The sequence below is a fragment of the Martes martes genome (genome assembly GCF_963455335.1).
Source record: "Martes martes genome assembly, chromosome: 6".
Classification (NCBI taxonomy): domain Eukaryota; kingdom Metazoa; phylum Chordata; class Mammalia; order Carnivora; family Mustelidae; genus Martes; species Martes martes.
In genome coordinates, this window is record NC_137893.1 from 136,808,234 (window position 1) to 136,829,517 (window position 21,284).

Consider the following 21,284-nt stretch of genomic DNA (forward strand, 5'->3'; position numbering starts at 1 on the left):
CAAATTAAGTTCCACGTTAACAAGTAAAATCAGCAAATAAAAATTAGCTAGATAGAAACTAGAAAAAAATTAAAAAAAAAACAACTAGAAGTAATTACAATTTAAAATTTATTTCTTAGGACTGGGAGAAAACTTTTTAGTTTTCTCTAAAACTATGGAGAACATAATTTTAAAACATTCATCTGAATACATCAAAACATGAAACCTCTGTGTGTAATTAAGAAGTAAACAAGTTAAAGGGCAAATAACCAGCTGGGAAAGATAATCTGCTACGAACAGGATGACAATGTGAGGCCCTTACTGTTCACATCAGTAAGTCCATGGGAAACTCACAGGAAAGTGGCCAGAGCATGAACGGAACAGCTCACAGTGCAAGGCCAATAAATCAAATTTCATCTCACTACTGCACCTCGATCAATAATCACGTGTTGCTTTTATTGTATTAAAAAGAAAAGAATTCTCACGTGAGGGTACGTGAGGCAGTCCAGGCACACTGCTAATGAAGGTGTGAACTAGAATAACCCTTCTGAAAAGCTAAAGGTCAACAGACACCAAGAACTGAAAAAATACGTGACCCTAAGACAATATGCATGCGTAGCAGTGCTAATTACAGCATAAAATTGGCAACTATCTCTTATTTCCAAGAGGAAAACAGTATTTTTAAAGAATTCATTATAATGACATGAGGCAATACTGATAACGTGAACAAGGAACAGAATTGTTTATATGCTATCTCGACTTATATACAGATATATCTATGTACACGTATACATATGTGTGCGTACACAGTCCCTAACTTAAGATGGTTTGACTCACAATTTTTCAACTTTATGATGGTGCAAAAGTGATGTGCAAAAGTGATGTGCAAAAGTGATGATGGTGCAAAGCCATACTTTGAGTTCTGAATGTTGACTTTTCCCAGGCTACAGATATATGAAACAGGCTTTATGCTCAATGCTTCTGCCCAATGGTAGGCTAATATAAGAGCTTTGAGCATGATTAAGCCAGGCTAGACTAAGCTACAATGTCCAACAGGATAGGAATATTAATGCATTTTTAACTTGCAATGATTGGGTTTATCAGGACATAACCACAATCAAAAGTAGAGAACGGGGTGTGCAGGGGTGTGTGTGTGTGTGTGTACATGTGTGCATGCCAAAACTTTTGAGACTGCTTCTGACTAGTGATTCAATTATTTTCTTGGTGTTTTTCTGTAAGTTGTCCACAATAGAGACATTTTGTTTTTAGAGTCATGTAAAAGAAAAAAAAAATATGGGGGCACTTTTCTACTAAAAAAGATGTGACCATTGTGGTTAAACTGACCTGACAGGTGAAAAGGTAAATGCTATGTCACTAGTCACCATTTCTGGAAGATGGCAGTTTCACATCATTTTCCTAAGGGTTGCTGAACACCACCGTGTGCCCAGAAAAGGGTGACCAGGAGATCAAAGCATCTCCAACCAGGTACTGTGGATAAAAAGGGGAAAGAATTAAGACTCCCAAACTCAGGAAAGTCCATGGAGAATAAGGATGTTCAACCAACTCTACACAGACATCTTCAGAACTGCCCAAAAAAGGGATTCTATACAGGATAGGATGATGGATTACAGGACAGAAAAGGGTTTTTTCTAAGACAGGATTCCAGAAGTAGAGAAAGGGGAATTCCTTTAAAATTTCTTTAAAACTTTCAGGTAGAAGTCAGTATCTGAAAGAAAACGACTGTATTTTAAGAAGAGTTCAATTTTTCACATCAAATGCAGCGATGGTGTGAGGAAGGGATTGGGAGGCTTTCTTTCAGTCCTGTTTTCAGCCGCAATCCACACCCCAAATTCAGAGAGATCTTTCCAGGGTTCTGTAGCATCTAACTGCTTGCCCTCCCCCCGACCCCGTGCCATTTCTTACACTGGGTTTCTGTTTGTATTTGTCCTTAAAACCACCCGGCATAAACTACAGAGAGAGCTCAGATGTCCATCGACTGAAGAACGGATAAAGAAGACGTGGTGTATATACACAATGGAGTATTACTCAGCCAACAAAAAGAATGAAATCTTGCCATTTGCAACAATGTGGATGGAGCTAGAGAGTATCAGGCTAAGTGAAGTCAGTCAGTCTGAGAAAGACAAACACCGTGTGATCTCACTCATGTGTGGAATTTAAGAAGGAAAACAGATGAACATAATGGCAGGGGGGAAGGAGAGAGGGAAATAAACCACCAGAGATTCTTAACGATGGAGAACAAACTGAGGGTTGATGGAGGGAGGTGTGTGGGTGGGGAATGTGCTAGGTGGGTGACGTGCATGAAGGAGGGCACTCGTTGTGATGAGCACTGGGTGTTGTACGTAAGGGACGAATCACTGAATTCTACTCCAGAAACCAATACTGCACTATATGTTAATTAAGCAAAATTTAAATAAATAAGGAAGGAAGGGAGTAAAAAAAACAGTCAGGCAAGCAACTCAGCAAGACCAGGCAACAGTTAAAATGAAGTTAAAGATGAAATCTTAATAAGCACTGAGCTATGAAAGTGTGAATTTAAGCTGATCTGGTACAGAAAGAGAGCAGGGCATACAATAAATAGCTATTAACATAATACATAAAGGAAAACACTACAGGAACAGAAAATTAGTCTATTTTTACTGTCTGCTTTTCCTCACTTCCCATGAATCACTGTGGTGAAGGGAGAGAGAGACACAAGTTTCGAGGGCAGACATTCCTGGGTTTAAATCCCTGCTGAGATGCTCATGGTCAGGTGACTGGTTGAACTTCTGAGTCTCAATCTTCTTATCTTATGGATTAGTAACTATCATCCTAACTGAGCTACTGTGATACTATGATAGGACAGCATACTATAGATACTTAATTGTTTCCTTCTCTTTATTATAATTTTAATAGAAATAACAGGATTATACTCTGCTAGCTATCATGGAACACTGGTATTCTGTACCACATCAATGTTACAAAATTAAAACAGAACAAATCCTGTCAAGCTTGTATATTCAAATACTATTTATTTTTTATTCAATTTACTAAAAAGATTTTATTTATTTATTTATTTGTCAGAAAGAGCGAGCGAGAGCGCTGGCACAAGTAGGCAGAGAGGCAGGCAGAGGTGGAGAGAGAAGCAGGTTCCCCGCCAAGCAAGGAGCCCGATGCAGGACTCGGTTCCAGCACCCTGGGATCATGACCTAAGCCAAAGGCAGTGGCTTAACCGACTGAGCCACCCAGGCATCCCTTTTATTCCATTTTTGAAATTACTGAGAAAATTTTCATTAAAACCACCTTTACTTTCGATTAGAACGAAATGTAAACACAACTAGGAGTGCTCCTCACCTAGTAGGTTTCTGCCTGTTCAATTTCATCGTATCTACAAGTACGATACTTCCTTCCTAAGTTTTCCGGACGGTAACTAGAGGCTTGCAAGCAGACAGCCTGCTAGGAAGGACCTTGTGCTCCTCTTCATCAGCTTGTACTAGCGCTTTCAGCCTTCAGAGCAGGAGAAACGGGAGGTAAATACCTTAGCACCAGGCCAGTGTTTCTGTTCTTACCTCCTTTATCTTAGGGTGAACAGTTTCATTCCTCAACTACGGTCAAACTGACCAAATTTCACAGACTTTTATTTATGGAATGGACACAGATTCACATGGAAAGTCAGATGAACATTTAAGGAGAGAGACAGAGGGCGCGCGTGGGGCTCGGAGGACCACTTGACTTCTCCCCCGTCCCAAAGTCTCTAAAAATCACCAGGCAGCTACCAGTTTTCTGAGAAGGTGCCCGAGACAGTTTCCGCTACAAGAGCCTACACGTTATTTTCCAGCACAAACCTCCAAAAACCTGACATGAAATCATGCAGCTCCGAATAAGATCTCTTTTCGAGCCTGACAGGTAACATTTTCATAGAACTCTCCTTTTTGTGGTACTGGAATTTACTTTTTTGAAAGGTGTAATTTTTGCTGTCAAGTTTACACTGTGTTCCAGCAGAAAGGTAATGAAAGAGAACAGCTGTATTCATTCATGACACCAAGCATATATGATACACAACACAAAGTTGTCCTCATGAGAGCTACAACACACTATCGCTACAATTACCGGTTACACAACAGTGGTATATAATCAGGATAAGTAATCACAGAAAGGTATCACTTAAGCATCACAACCTAAACTCCAGGCTCTACTTTTGTGTGGATTAATACTCAAACAAGCTGTTAGAACTCCCATTTCCCTGGAATACAAAACATCACCTTCCAGAGTCCTAGGTCATGCCACAGTACGGCATCTTCTGATAAGGCATCAGAACAAGGAAATCAACAAGGGTCCTAAAAATAAACTAAGAACCCAAATTAGCAGACAGGATATAAATATTTCTGTACTACAGGACACAGACAGTCACTTTATTTAAATACTCAGTTACAGGATATAAACCTGGTTTTTAGAAAACAAATATACACTTACACATATTGACATGTTGGAGAAAAAAAAAAGAGCAGATACTCAAGAATCTTGCCAGTATTCATTAACAAGTCAAGATTTTCAGGGAGTAATTTCTTAAATGAATAATATGGAGTTTTAAAATTAAACACTCGATGATGATATCTCTATTTGAAGCTTTACTCTTAAAACAACTCTGTTAAGATAGTAATGATTGAGGGAAGAAAATGCCATTTATTATAAAGTCTCTATAAATACTTAAAACATAAACACAAAGGTTCTCACTTCCTCCACTCTTACCAGTTTATTCCTGAACAATTAAATAATGAAGAAGGTGATAATATCTCAAGTTAAAATTTCATGCCACTAATTCTCCAATTTTATACTAAAGTCTTGAGCTACCATTTTGCTCAGCGGTTCTATCTAAGCTGAAGGAGCCTGAAGGGTTTACTATATACACACGATGGACCGGGGAGAGAAAAAGAAGGAACTTTCCATTTAACTCAAGTCCGATGTACCTGATGCTTATCTGTGATCTAAAAACAGAGCAATCATGATGGAGTAAGCTATCGGGACAACGTGTACTTCTTTCATTTCTCCCCTGACGGGGCACGATAGGCTAACACGGCATTAACACCTACAAGGCATAATATGCAGTTTCTAAAAATGCAATAACTATTGAAAATTATTCAGTGTTCTCCATGGATAAACAGGTTTCTTGACAACAACAAAAAATCCACCGAGTAGTTTTAAGGTATAATCTTTTGCAGTAAATTGCCCAAGTTTAGTATCCTTGCGTGTGTATTTATAACAATGCCACATACAGACATCATGAAAACCCTGGCCTCCAGCCAACAAGTGATACAAGGTGTGTTGAAGTTCTGCAGAATCAGGAAAAGGATACATATATTTTTTTTAATCTGTATGAAGCATTATGACATTTTCAAAATCCATTAGGAAAATCGCCATTTTAGGCAAACCCACAGAGTAGCATGGGATGAATTTTAACTTTTCCCAGTAGGCTAGGGCTCACAAATTTAACTGTATTAACTGACTGCTGGAAAATGAGCACACTAGCAGCAAGAGAAGCTGAATTCGTTTCATGGAGCTGTACCACGAGAACTGAACGGGCTCCTTATTCTAATAGCTGCCCTGACTTTCCTGGGATCTTATATTTCTCTTTTAATATAAACGCTGCCTCATATGAATGACTGTCTGGTGTAGTTCACCTGATGGAGGATAAGACACAACAGTATAAAACCCAAAGTCCCAGATTTGCATGCAACATTCTTTAATTTATTTGTTTCAGGTATTAGTCTGGTTAAGTATTACTTGGTAATATAAAGAAACTAACCAAGCTTTCATTAGCTTGTACTGCCTAAAGAGTCAAATCCAACTGAAATTTAATTTCTGCTTTTTAGTAACATATCATCTGTATGCCATGCAAACACTGCTATGTGCTCAAGCATGGAGGTAAAAACAATAAAGAAAAGCAGCGAAGGAAAAACATAAAATAAAGTTCCACCTACAGGGATTCCTCTGACTATTTTCGGTGAGTCCTGGAGATGACATGGATGTGAAAAGTGGACAAGTGAACCGGAGCTCAGTGCTGGTCAAGGGCAAGCTCCCGTCACCAGGCAGCCCCCCTGATGTGCATCTTCTGAGATGGAGAACAAAGGCAGCGAGGTTGAAGCCAGGAGCAGGTTTTTCCAAAGAGACTGTAGAAGCCTGTTAGTTTTCTGCTGATGGCTTAAGCAGACATGTGTCGGAATCTACCACCTCTGTAAAAGCCAAACGCAAGCTCCCGGGGCTCTGGTGTGCGGAGATGTATGCACGGACGGGGGGGGGGGGGGGGGGCGTACCAAGTGCGGCTCAGCCACGGGGGTGGGGCTGAAAATACACTCAGCGCATGTGAGCTGGTCCTGGAGACACAGAGATGTGCCCATGACACGCGAAGAGAGAGAAGAAGCCTCACTCGCGGAAAGCAATAAAATGAAGATGAAGAATATAGTTCATTTCATAACACATTCGGTATCTTGTAAATTTCCCCCACTTCATTTTTAAAATAAATTTAGCCTAAAGCTTTCTTCAAATTCAGCAACACTAATCAGTGGCTTGGAGCGTGCTGTGTGTTTTTAATAAGTATCTTAAATCATCACAATTCCAACAGTTACAAATCACTTGTCCGCGTCTTTCCCTGTTTCAGAATCATATGCTCGGAACCCTGCTCCCTCCGGTCTGGCCTGCTGGCTGCAGCTCTGCCAGCCCCTCTCCCTCATCTGCCGCGTTTCCCTTTTCATACAGATTCAAGTTTCTCACAAATTAAAAAAAAAAAAAAATTCCTCCTCTGCACCTTACCCTCCCCTCGACCCTCTCTCTCCTTCCGAGTCTTCGCTGTTGAAAGCACTGTATCGACTTCTCATTCGTTCAGACACTTAGGAACCGCCAGTGTGCCAAGCCCCCAGGGGATGGTGCTGTGCGAGGCAGGACACGGTTCCCTCGTGCTCCTCGTGCCCTGAGCCTCCCCACTGCAGTCTCCACCGCCCCCCTCACACGTGAACACCCCATGCTGCTGAAACCATTCCCAGGAACACCACCGATCGGCGTCCGACTGCCAGATAAAGCAACCCTTCTCCCTGCCCTCTCCACAGCAGTATGACGCTGCTTCTTGACATTTCCTGGAAAGGTTCCCTGTGGTTTTCAAACCTCACCTCTGGGGCTGACTGTCCTCAGCCTCCATGATAAGCAACTACAGTTGATCCTCCAGCGACACGGGTTTGAAATGGCACCGATTCACTTATGTGCAAATTTTTTTCAGTAACTACAGGACAGCACTGTAAATATGTTTTCCTCCTCGTTATGATTTTCTTACTAACATTTTCTTTTCCCTAGCTTACTTTAAGAATTCAGTATATAACACACATACCAGGCAAAGTATGTGTGAATCGACTGTTTATGCTATTGGTGAGGCTTCTAGTCAACAGTAGGCTACCGTAGTTATGTTTTGGGGGGAGTTGAAAGTTCTACACAGATTTTCAACCATGCAGGGGGCCAGCGCCCCTATCGCCCGTGTTGTCCAAGGGTCAACTGAAGTTCTCTTCTTCTGTCTGCCTAATGAATAGTAGCGCTTCCTAAATTTCTCTCCGTGGTCATTTTTTTGTGGATTCTGCCTGCCCTCTGTGGGCAACTTCATCCAAACCCAAGGCTTCCTCTCCCATCTATATGCTGACTCCTCCCAAATATAGCGCAGCTCCTTCTCTGAAGGTCCACATGCCCACTGGACACTTCTACTAGTAATGTCTCACAGACACCTCAAATTTAGTATGATCAAGATAGAATTCACCAAGAAGAATAACATATTTAGGGCTAAATTTAACAAAAGTCCAAGACTTATATTTGGAAAATAAAAAACTGCTGAGAAAAATCAAAAAAGAGCTAAAGAAATAGGAACACGGTTCTGGTTCATGGATTGGAAGACTCAATATTAAGACAGCAATTCTCACCCAATTGATCTATAAATTCAACACAATCCCTACCCAAGCCCAAGAATTCTTTTTTTTTTTTTTAAAGAAACTGACACAATGATCCTAAAATTTATATGGAATTTCTAAGGACCTAAAATAGCCAAACCAATTTTTTTAAAATATTTTATTTATTTATTTGACAGAGAGAGAGATCAGAAGCAGGCAGAGAGAGGGGGGAGCAGGCTCCCTGCTGACCAGAGAGCCTGACACGGGGCTCTTTAACTCACTGAGCCACCCAGGTGCCCCCAAACCAATTTTTAAAAAGATCAAAGTTGAGGGACTCAACCTTCTCAATTTCGAAACTTTATACAAAGCTGCAGTTATCAAGGCAGTGTGATGCTGGCAAAAAGGAACAAAACTGAGAATCCAGAAATAAACTCTTATATTTATGGCCACTGTTTTCCTGCAAAGGTACCAAAGCAATTCAATTGGGGGGGGGGGACCATCTAACCAAAAAACAGTTCTGGGACAAAAAGATATTGATATGTTAAAAAAAAAAAAAGCAACAAAACAACAAAAACAAAACCAACCTAGACTCTTCCATCCCACAAACAGAAAAAAATAACTCAAAAGGGATCATGGGAGAGGAAATGGATCACAGACCTAAATGTAAGCGTGAAGGATGTAAGTGCTGGCAAGGAAGAGAGGAACTGGAACCCTCATACAGGCCTGGTGGGGATGGAAAACGTTGCAGGCACTCTGGAAAAGTCACACAGCTTCTTAACAAGTTCAATTTAAACTGACCATATGACCCAGAAACTCCAGCCTTAGCTACACACCCAAGAGAGATGCAAACACATGTCCATACACAGACTTGCACATGAGAGTTTACAGCATTACCCACAACAACCCCACGCTGGAAGCCATCCAAATGCCTATCACCTGGCAAATGCGCGAACAAAACACAATGTATTCATACATGTAACAGCAACTGGTCAATAAAAAAAGCTCAAAAATCTTAAACTAGGTGAAAGAATGTAGATGCAAAAAGACTACAAATTGTATGGCTGCATTTATGAGATGTCCAGAAAGGGCGAACCGATGGAGACAGACCTCGATTACGGATGGCCTGGGGCCTGGGAGGCAGCTGGTACTCGGTGCAAACGGGCAGAAAGGAACAGCTGTGTATGATGGAAATGCTACAACACTCGATTGTGGTGATAGCTGCACAACTCCACGAATTTAGTAAAAGTCACTGAAATCGCACTTAAAGATGGAGGAACCTTGTTGTACACAAATCAAAGCTCAATAAAACTGTTCTCAAAAATCATTTCTCAATCTATTGGATACCAAAAAGTTTTGTGAGGTTATGGGGAACTTGCCTGCAAAATGATACTTTTACCACCCTCTTCCTCCAAAAACCAGCCAAATTCACTACCATTCCCTCCCAAATCTGCTTCGGCCAGTATAGCATTTCTTGGTGCATGAAAAAACCCTCTGTGTGTAAATGTTCTAGCCAGAAGTCTAAGAGGAACCCCATGGAGTTATAAGTCTTGTGATTCCATGCACCGTCATGCTCCTATGTCTTTCCAATCTACCACTGCCTTCAATTCAAATCTCTGTAAGTTTTCCAACAAATCTCTTCCTCTAGATTAGCTCTTTCCAATCGGCCTTCTACAGAGTATCAGAACACTTGCTCTATAATGCAAATCATCTGAGTCTACAACCCTAATGTAAACCCTTCGCATTCTCCCACTCCCATCCTGTGTGTACCAGCTACCACAGAACCCTCCTCTAAGCTCCCTTACCATGGTCCTCCACCATGAGTTAAAAACTTTTAACATGTAACCCAGATTTGTATATTTATACATCATATACATGAATTCCTGTACCAGTTTATTATATAATACACACAAAAATTGCAATCTAAAAGGAAGGCCTAAAAAAGAAACGAAGCTCCAGTTTTCTTCTTCCACTGCTATTATTCTGCGTAGTCACATCCCTCCTTGGAGACCACTGGCCCAAAGGGAAAAGTCTAAACTCCTCTGTATGACATTTGAGGCTGGGTATCAGTTGTTCCTGCCTACATCTCCATGCATCCCTCACTAGTTCTGCCCCACACACCATATGCTTTAGCTCTAACAAATTATTTGTAGTTCCCTCATTGAACAAGAAGTTAAATCTTGTGTTCTCGAAATAAACATCTCTGCATCCTTGCAATTGTGCTTTCCTCCTTCTGGAATGTCCTTACTGCCCTTTCCGACCTGGTAAGCCCTCCTCATTCAGATCCAGCTCAAGTACCGCCCCTCTCTCTAAACAGTCCACTATTCCTGCTTTAGTGCGCTTCTATTATAATATTTTTTACGTTATATTAAATGTATGTATTTGCCTTTTTATCCTACGAGCTTTACCCCAGGGCTGTAGCCTTGAGGACAGAGGGCAGTTCTATGATCCAACCTGAGTCTCTATCACTTAAATATTGCCAAATGGCGGCTGAATAGTTTTACCTTACATGTCAAGGTAACTCTTGAATGGAATCAACAAACTCTACCAAGTTTACCATCTACCATACATGATTTACAGCAGGCTAAGGCCTGCCAAGCCAGAAGTATCTATAGTTCACATCTAAGAGTCATCCAAACAAGTGGGACTCCCAGTGGTGACAGAACTCTCTGACTCGGATAACCTCCACTATTTGATGACTTCTGTTTTTAGCGATCATCACTGGGAACTGTTCCACCTCTAAGATTTCAAACCTCCATCTCTGGCCACAAGATCTACCTTAACCATTGACGTGTTCTCCAACTTCATGGTGCACACCATCCCCCAGGCCTCCCAGCTTGCTTATTTTACTGGTCTAGTCAGGCCTCTCCCTGCCAGCCTGAATTCCATGGCCAGGCATTTCAATCATGCTCTCATCAGCTTCCAAGATCACCAAACTGCTGATCTACTCTATGTGCCTTCCCAAGTCCCAACTCTGTGTTAACCAAAGCATATTTGTTTCAGTTTTTATTTCTACTTCTGGGCCTAGCCCTGCAAAATTCAGACCATCTCACTCTAAATGGATTCTTAAAAAATTGTTTCTTCCCTCCATATCAACTTTTTCCCATTTTACCAGGCATCTTCCCTTCTCTAAGGTTTGGGAAAGAGATGTCTCTGGATCCTGTCCAAGGATAATCCATCTGGATATGACTGCTTTCCGTCTTCTCCAGGATCTTATTTGACTCCTTAATATCCTCAATTTCACCCTCTCCCATGACCTTGACCCTGATTCTATGTCAAGTTACTTTTTCATTTCTTTCATCTCATTCTCTAAAGAATACTGAGTTCATATCACCCTTGTATGCTAATTTCTTATATACTTTTGATTTGCAATTTGGACTCTCCCTTTACAAATAGCTCTTTCCGATGCCCAATTACCAATCTGTTCACTGTCAAATCCAATGGGACTTCCCCATACCACATTACTTATATCACTGATAACCACCTCTCCTTTACACTTTCTCCTCTCTGTCCTTCCTTGTCACTAAATTGTCTTGGTCTTCCTCCCATTTCTCTGACCACTCTGGCCCTATGTTCCGCGTTGGCTTCAGTTTCCAAAGCTAAGCCATAATTGTGATCACACTGTATCAGGCTGGCCTTAGCTGGTTTTGCCCACATACTTTCACAATGATCCACTAACTCTGATAGTGATAACTCCTAAATCCTGGCAGGTTTTCACACTGTCAGTCACACATCTGACATGGCTGGGTAATTTTATATTAAGATTACAGTGGACATCTTCTTATATGATACAACTAGATCCCCTTTTTTTTTAAGATTTTTTAAGATTTATTTAAGATTTTTTTTAAGATTTTTAAATTTTTTTTAAAGATTTTTTAAATATTTATTTATTTGAGAGAGAGAGTGAGCGAGCAAGCATGAGCACCAGTGGGAGGGACAGAAGGACAGGGAGAGAGAATCTCAAGCAGACCCCATGTTGAGCCCAGAGCCTGACACGGGGCTCGATCTCATGACCGTGGGATCATGACCTGAGTCGAAACCAAGTGTCGGGATGCTCAACCTACTGCACCACTCGGGCACCCTTCATTTAATTTTTTAAAAAACAGTTAATATAGCGATCCATTAGGGGCACCTGGGTGGCTCAGTGAGTTAAGCCTCTGCCTTCAGCTCAGGTCATGATCTCAGGGTCCTGGGATCGAGCCCCACATCGGGCTCTCTGCTCGGCGGGGAGCCTGCTTCCCCCCCACTCTCTCTGCCTGCCTCTCTGCCTACTTGTGATCTCTGTCTCTGTCAAATAAATAAATAAAAATCTTTATAAAAAATATAGGGATCCATTAAAAACACATATACAAACACTTTAATATAAAATATAACCAATACTTTTATTCGTGAATTTTTTAAGCATAGGTTCACTGAAAATTCTTGCTTAAGCTACCCATACTACCATGAATAAAATTTCCAGTCTATTTTTTTTTTTTTTAATTTTTTTTTTTAATTTATTTATTTATTAGAGAGCGATCGAGCACAGGCAGACAGAGTGGTAGGCAGAGGCAGAGGGAGAAGCAGGAGCTCCCGCCGAGCAAGGAGCCCGATGTGGGACTCGATCCCAGGACGCTGGGATCATGACCTGAGCCGAAGGCAGCCGCTTAACCAACTGAGCCACCCAGGCGTCCCAAAATTTCCAGTCTATTTTAAAAAGCAGAGCAGGAATTTAAGATGTGTGAAACAATTCACGTATGGAACCCTTCAGGATTTTTATTTTTTTCCCAATTCTTTTCTAATTCTGAATTTTGCCTTTTGTAGCAATGTCACAATCTATTTATCTATACCAAGTCTACCCGAGCTGTCAACTTAGTTTTCTTACAAACAGGTCTCCTTAACACTGAGGTTCCATCATTGTCTCTGATATTATTTGCACTGCAGATTATAACAACAAGCACAGCGGAGCTGGACAGCAAACAACTCGCCCTGGGTAAGCATTCGAGCAAGCAGTGGAACTAGAAGGGTCTGGGTGTGCTGGTGAGCAGCCTGTCAGCCGTGAGTACTCAGCTCGCTCCGGGCATCAGTCGGTCTATCTTATGGAGGATGACGGTTAGTTTGGTGAATTAATTAAGTGAAGACAGAACGAGTCTGCGTAGCAAAGCCATGTTAAGTCAGGAATGATGGAGGTTCGAGCAACATCCAATCCAGGGGCACACTCTTTCTAGACTTACACTTTAAAAACCTTGAGAGTGATTTTGAGAGTTATATATGGAATGACTATTTTTTAAAATTAAAATGGGAAAGTGATAAATAATGCCCAATGAACAGACAGGTCTATTCAAGGCCAATTCCCTATGTCTTTAAGGACTGTGAAAACCTTACTTTACACATGCTTACAATAATGGAATTTCTTCCCCACTGAAAATTAAAAATTAAGATTTAGGAAATCCTACTTTCCTTTTTCTATTATTTAATATCCAAGGGACTATCATTTAAAAGTTTTTAAAAAATGCAATATTCGCGGCGGCGGGGGGGCTGGGTGGCTCAGTCAGTTAAGTTTCTGACTCTTGATTTCAGCTCAGATCATGATCACAGGGTCGTGAGACGGAGCTCTGAGTCAGGCTCTGTGCTGAGCAAGGGAGTCTGCTTAAGATTCTCTTTCTCCCTCGGTCTCTTCACCACGCCACCCCACCCCCCTGGCTCTCTCCTTCTATCTAAAAAAAAAAAAAAAAAAAAAAAAAAACCCACAAAGCAATATTCAGCGAACACAGAAAACCTTCCTGCTGCCAATATTTTAAAAAACAAACAAACAATAGCCAGTATCGATAATGTTTAGAGCCGTGCTATAGGCATCACCGAGGAATGGGGTACCTATCCCACTAACATCCATGGAGTACAGAAGGAAGAATCCAGAATGTGGATGATTCTGATCTGTACCACTAACTTTGAGGGTTACTAATTTTGTTTTTCTTCCCCAAAGTTAGCTTTCCATGAACTTAGAGAATAAGCTTCTAAATACAACTACAAGAGTTGAATAAAACAATCAGACCAAGTAACATCTTTTGCCTTCCTGTAACCTATAACAGAAAACCAAAGACAACACTCAAATAGTAAGGAACTGTTACAGTTTGTAAATTTTTTTCTTTTTTCCTCCATGTTTTTTCTTGGAAGAACAGTTCTTTTTAATTATGTGCTACTCATGCTTTTGAAATATTAGCAAAACACTCAGGAGGACAGAATTTTCAATGAATATTGGTACTAAAAAATTTTGATATGATGCAATAATTAGTTTATGGTTTGTTCAAATATGAGAGCTTTCTTTGGTCTGTGGGTGGGCTGGATATGCTGTTACAGGCCATACCATAATTAGGCACGTGTGTATAAATGAGAAATGTCGGCATAAACTGAATTATTCTCTTGGGTACTATATAACACTACCTAACGATTTGGAAATGGCTGGTCTCTTCTTTTACTGTGAATATTGTCATACCAAAAAAAAAAAAAAGGCCCCAGTACTGAGATGCAAGTGAAGCTGACATTTGCATCATCTGTGTCCCTGCCTGTCTTTCAATATTAACTTGATTGCTTTTCCCCCCTTCCTAATGTTATATAAGATGCTAGCCTACAAAAGAAAGAATGAGATGGAAAAGTACATTTTATGAGGATTTCGTTCTTATTTTCAACCATGGGTGGAAAATAACATCCATGAGTCCTGGTGCACAAACTGATGAGAAATAATGATAACCATGAGAACACGTTCTATCACACGATACTTAGCATTACCCTCAACAAACCGGCCACGACCTCAGCCATTTTACTGTAACTGTAGTCAGTCAAACAGAAATCCAGCCAAAACAAGCCTGTTCAATTAGAGTCACAGTAGGAATGGACTTTATACCTTTTATCTTGAAGGTCAGTCATTTCCCCAAAACAGCTAAACAGACCGTACGCATAAACAAGTCAGCTGTAAATGATAAACTAGAAAAACGTACTCATTCAGTCAATCTTAGTCAGTACTAGCTCATATGTGAAATACAATAAGCATAAAACTGGTTTAATGTGTACTATAAGAGGCAATAATTCAGAGCCTTCCTAGCTGCTGGGATGAGTCTGTTGGAGAACGCTGCCTTCTCTGTGTAACTGCTCATCAGTAATTGAAAAGCCGCACGCTGGAAGGGCTCGGAGCCGCTGGAGAGTTTGCGGTTTTCTCTATTTTGCACTAGTGCTGCGCCATGACCAGCAAGGGTCAACATGACCTGGAGTTATTTTTCCAGTGTCCCACCTTCAAAAGTTCCCAAAAAAGAAAAGGCAAAGCGGGGTGCTTTTGGTGTCTCAGATATAGTTCACCGAGCGTCTTATTTTACAGATGGAGAAACCGAGCCTGAATAAGGTGAGAGACTTATCCAAAGTTACAAGACAATGGCAGGGCGGGACCCAGCATGGAACACATTTTGGAAGGTCAGGTGACCTTCCAAAATCGATCGATCACAAGGGCACATCTCTCTATCACCATGCCCTCTCCACGTGGCCCAGACTGTGCACATGAGAGACCAGAATCTTGTCAAGCTGGGATTCGCAACAACCTCCAAGGTAGGACGAGGCCATCCTTATGTACTACTTGCCATGGTCATCAGCAGAAAGTCTCACTTAGGATATGTGTTCCAGCTCAAAGAGGATATCAAAACCACTTGTGATTAAATAAAACTTACAAAAACAGGATTAAGTAAACATTTTTTTGATGTAAACTGATTCAAAGAAAAAGGAATGAGTTCATCATCATGAGAGAACATCTGACATCGATTAACTCTCATTTACTTTAAAGTGAAGAATTAAACACAAAATTACCTTTGAAGGTTTCGAGTTCCTTCCTGTAGAAGAAAAAAGAAAATGTAAATTTTATTTGTTTATTTGAAGTATAATTACAGTGTTATATTGGTTTCAGGTGTGCAACATAAGTGAGTCAACAATACTATACATTGCTCAGTGCTCACCACAATCAATGCCATCACCATCTGTCACCAAACAACATTATTGCAATATTATGGACTGTATTCCCTATTTCCATCTCTGTGAATTCTTTATTTTATAACTGGAAATTTGTACCTCTTCAACCTCTTTATCTATTTCCCCCCATCCCTCCGCTCCCCTCCCCTCTGCCAACCACCAGTTCTCTGTATGTAAGAGTCTGGGGGTTTTTTGTCTGTTAAGAAAATGTAAATTTTAAAATAATCTGTTTCCAATATAAACTGCTCTTAGGTTATAAGACAAATATACTTTTAAGAGCCCTGCTCTTAGGTCATAATAAAAATATACTTAAAGGGGTGCCTGGGTGGCTCAGTGGTGAGCCAGTGGTGGCTCAGAAGCCTCTGCCTTCGGCTCAGGTCATGATCCCAGGATCCTGGGATCGAGCCCCGCATGGAGCTCTCTGCTCAGCAGGGAGGCCTGCTTCCCCCCCTCTCTCTGCCTGCCTCTCTGCCTACTTGTGATCTTTCTCTCTGTCAAATAAATAAATAAAATGTTTAAAAATATGAATATATACTTAAAAAACCCAGAGTGGTGTTTCTGGACGTTCCCCTTTGCTTTACTGAAATTACCAATAAAATTAGTCTAAAGCAACTATTTTCAGTTTTTCTTTCTTTTTTTTTTTTAAGATTTTATTTATTTATTTGACAGACAGAGATCACAAGTAGGCAGAGAGGCAGGCAGAGAGGAGGAAGCAAGCTCCCTGCTGAGCAGAGAGCCAGATGCAGGGCTCGATCCCAGCACCCTGGGATCATGACCTGAGCCAAAGGCAGAGGCTTTAACCCACTGAGCCACCCAGGCGTCCCACTATTTTCAGTTTTTCTGCTATTACTTTATTAATGGGTTAAAAAAAATTCAACCAGAATTTAAACAAAACACTTAGAAAAAATAAAAAGCATCTGAATACCAGCTATGAACCATCTCATATATATAAGAATCAGTTTATAAAAGCACTTAACAATTTGCTCAATATTAAATAACAGATTTTTAAGATCTTTGGCTAAAAATCATCCAGAATACAAACAGTTATCGCCCCTTTTAAGTGAAAGAGGAAAGCACATATCAAAAGACTGAGGTCCACAGCTCATCCTGACACAAAAGGGCCACGCCTCGAGGACCCGCTCTGGTTTGTCATTTTGTGTCAATTAAGGATCCCAAGATACCAGGTTTCCCGGGGACACGCACAGCAGCAGAAAATAGATGAACAATCGTGAAACAGAACATTTTTGACCAAGAAGTCAAAGGAAGTTGTTCTCAGGTTTTTCCTTCGTGATTTTGGAACTAGATTTTCCCTCTCTATTGGTGGTGATAAGAAGTACTGTCGAGGAGGTGAGTTTATTTATGAAAAGCTTATTTATCACACTCAAAATAGGAGACATTTATCTCTTATTTGCACTCTAGGTTTTACTAAGCACCGAGGGCTATTCTGAACTCACCAGGCAGTACTCCACACCACTAATTACGATACCCCTCGTGTTCCAAAATAGTCGGCTACAATTACCAGCTGGTGGTGGGGACGGGCAATCTGCCCACTGGAAGACCAAACACGTAATACTCTTGTCACAGCCAAGGGAAGGCTCTGAAATGAGACAGGCACTTCTCTCCTCTTTTCTGAAAAGACTGACTCCTCGTAACAACGCTCCAGAAATATAGTTTATTTTCAATCCCTCCTTGAAAAACAAAACGCAATTGTTTCCCTTCAGCCAACAGCCCTGCTTCATTCTTGGAAGATTAATTAGGTACAAGTTAAATGCGCCTAAAACTTAACTTTACCTCCTAATAACGGGATGAAACCGAGAATACCTAACCAAGAGGCAACAGGGTCGTCAGAGAGCATCTTACAAAGACACCTTCGATGTGCTTCCCACGGATGCCCTCCCAGGAGCAAGTCCCCAAGCCCTCTGCTGGGTGCACGAGATGACAGAGCCCTCAGCTCCATATCCTAATGAGTAATTCTTTTCTGATGAGCAGCTTTTAGAATGTGTCGCACTGAGCAAAATTCCCAAAAGGCACCTTCTGTTCTAAAAAGCCGGAACTCAAAGAGTCACAATTTCAGAGACGTTTCCCCCACTCCCACCCCCAAATCCCCACAACTAAAAGCCAGACAAACGATCCAGGGTCTATTTCGCTGCCGGGTGGCTGCCGGGTGGGAGAAAGTCGCCTCTCACGGGGGGGGGGGGGGGGGTGTGGGGGGGTGGGGGGGGCACGCTCGCCTCTCCACCTTCTGGCTGCCCCGGTCCCTCAACGGGAAGATGCCCGCCGAAAAATGGGGAGCAGCCGAGCGGCGCCCCAGGTGTCCTCTATTGATGGAACCCACACCGTTAGTAAACTCTCCGGGAAACTTCCAGACGGGGAATGGTTCCTGTCCCCACTTCCTAAAAAGGAAGAGCGGCCGAGGTAGTGAAGGGAAGGAGAGCGGTGGGGCGAGGCAGAAATCCGTGTCGGGGAACTCTGAGAGGACTGAGTTAGAACTCGGTGAAGCAGGGGCACGGACAGGCTGGGAATCTGCAGGTTCTTCGGGCAGACGGCGCGTCTCTGAGGGGTCACGAGCATCTGGAGGTACAGACGACAGGAGAGGGGCGAGGGCCCGGGGTGTCAAGCAGACGCGACAGTGAGCGCGAAGGCACGCAGGTCAGATGATGCGGGTTACAGACCCAGGCGAGAGCGAACCCTGGAGAGCAGCGGGCTGACAGAGAGAAAGGTGTGGGAGACGAGGTTACAAAGGTAGAGGGTTCTGAGTGCCAGGCTGAAAGGATCTGGTTTTATTTTTAGCAGAATCGCAGGAGCAGAGCTGTGCTTTAGGAAGCACATTCTAGCTGTGATGGATAGAGCTACTGGCAAGGGGGAGAATCAAAGCAGGGAGCCCTGGGGAAGCTACAGAGGAGTTTGAAGAAGGGCTAATTGCTGCCTGGGAAGAGCAGGAAGTGGCAAGGGCGATGGACAGGACGAGTCGGGTTTGCAAATGCCATCGAGAGGACTCGACAGTCCTGGCACTTGATCCCACCGGGACAAGCAGAGGAAGGGGAGGAGGACACTGACCGCTGAGGGTTCTGGTCCGGACCCCTGGAGGAAGGCGAGTCCATGAGCAAAGAACACTCGGGAAGAGGAAAGCAGTGCGGGAGTTCAGTCCAGAATCTGATGAAATAATCTGGTGATGCAGAAAGACACGATGCCCACCTCGAGTAGGCGCCCCGAAAATCCAGCTCCTGCAGATTTCTACTCCCTGACTTCCCAGTCTTGGACGGATTCCAACTTGGCTTTCTGGACCCCACCCCCTGCAGAGTCAAGGTCACCAACAATCACATGTTGCCCAGGGCAATCAATGATCACTCCTCACAGCTCCTCTGAATCCCTCAGCAGCACTGGACCCAATCGGCAATCCCCCAAGAAAGCTTCCTCTAGCTTTTGCTTTCTTGGATTCTTTTGCTAGCCCCTCCACCTCTCTCTGACCATGACACTGGAGTGCTCCCGGCAAGACTGGCTTGGGGCTCTCCCTCCTTCACTTAATCTCTCACAAGGCCATTTGGGCTAGCCATGTAGCTCTGAATACCAGCTATATGCTGATTTCTCGAACTCCATCTCCTACCTTGATCTCTTCTCTGAGCTCCGGACTCACACACGCCCACCTCTTTGAGAGCTGCACTCAAGCGGCGTCGGCTTCTCGAACAGCGTGTGCGAGACGGCCTCTTGCTCCCCAGGCTCCTGCGTGTCAGCTAACGGCATTACCAAGTTCCTCAAGTCTGCTTTATCCGTTCCTTCCTTCTTCACATTCAGTCTGTCAAGAAACCCTGTCACTTCTATCTCAAAACATATCCTGAGTTCATCCATTTTTCCCCATCCTCACTGTTATCAGCCTTGTACCCATTTTCTTATACTGAAGGTAACCTTTGCTGTGTTCAATTATTCATTCAACATAAATTTACTGAGTCTTGGACTCTAGGAATAATGCTAGGGTTCGAATGTGCATGTCTCATAACCTCAAGGGACTCCGGTGGGGGAGACAGAGAAGTACAGCGACAATCAGAAATCTTTCCTACAGGTGAGCGCCCTGGTAATGACAGGCTGAGGCTTCTCTAGGAATAAAGAGGAGGGAGCAGCTCATGCACCTTGGTTTGTAGCAAAGGCTTTCTGGACAGGACTGAGTTTTGAAGGATGATGGGTAACACTTACTGAGGACAGGGCAGATGTTTTACTCTTAACCATTATGTCACTCTCTCAGTTAACCAAATGAAAGGCACAGGTTCAGCAGGTGTTTTACATTTTGGTCACTCTCCAAACTCTATTAGACACAGAAATGACAAGGATCAGTGTGAAACAGTTTTCAAGTTCATCTCTGACACCTAATTGGCGATCTGTCCTTATCTAAATTCCTAGGGTGCTTAACTCTCTCGGTGTTAGAAAACCTCACGTGCTGCCCTGCGATGAGGTTATTTCCGGAAAGACATCATCTCTACAATGACGCCGCCGAGCTCCTGATGTGCAGAAATCCTGTGTCACCCACCGTGATCATATGCGTGCAGAGTCAGACCCAACCGATGCTCAGAAAAATCAAGGAATGACTAAGATAGGCTTCTTCAAGGAAGCCCTTGCTGTAACTATAGAGAATTTTATTCTTTTTCTTTTTATAGATTTTATTTATTCATTTGAGAGAGAGAGACCATGAGCAGTGGGGAGGCACACAGGGGAGAAGCAGAGAGCCTGAGCAGGAAGCCTGATGCAGGTGGGGCTCGATCCCAGGACCCCGGGATCATGACCTGAGCTGAAGGCAAATGCTTAACCAACTGAGCCACCCAGGCGCCCTGAGAATTTTATTCTTCATAAAAGAGTCTGGTCACATAGTATCTCATTTGATAACAACTTGTTTGCCACTTTCATTTCCAAAAATTTGAGTCTCTTATTTTTCATAGTTTAATGGCATTTTCAGAAGATCAAATAAGCAGAGAGAACTGAAATACTCTCTCTGACGTTTTACCGTATTTTAAAATTTACTCGGCTCAGCAACTGCCTTTACAAAATTCAGCATAACGAACCCTAAAACTAAAACATTCAACAAATAACACCAGACGCAAAATCTAATAATATTTCCAAAGGATGGAAGCGCTATGTAATCATCTTCTCTACAGGGGTTGAGTTACAAGGGCGGAATAAAAAGAACAAAAACATCGTACTAATAAATAAGTCTGTGGAATGTTCCAGAAAGTGTCTTAAATCTGTGTATGTATAGAAATGAACTACATCAGACTCGCGGATGCAAACCTAACAGACTGGAACCACCGGATGACTGTGTCTGTAAAGACAAGCATCTCAGGGATGGAGAACACTCCCAATACTAACGGCTTCCCCGAGGACGAATCTGGGACCGGAAGCAAACACAACGATGCTGTGTGA

General features: G+C 42.4%; 1 protein-coding gene across 2 annotated transcripts in view; it reads right to left on the reverse strand.

Annotated features, from left to right (window-relative positions):
- DTNBP1 (dystrobrevin binding protein 1) overlaps positions 1-21,284 on the reverse strand; it is a 129,929-nt gene that overhangs the window by 45,642 nt on the left and 63,003 nt on the right. For both annotated transcript variants that reach the window (XM_080807295.1, XM_080807294.1), the window contains exon 7: positions 15,720-15,742. In XM_080807295.1, coding sequence (XP_080663421.1) covers positions 15,720-15,742 — 23 coding nt within the window. The remainder of the gene's footprint in view (positions 1-15,719; positions 15,743-21,284) is intronic.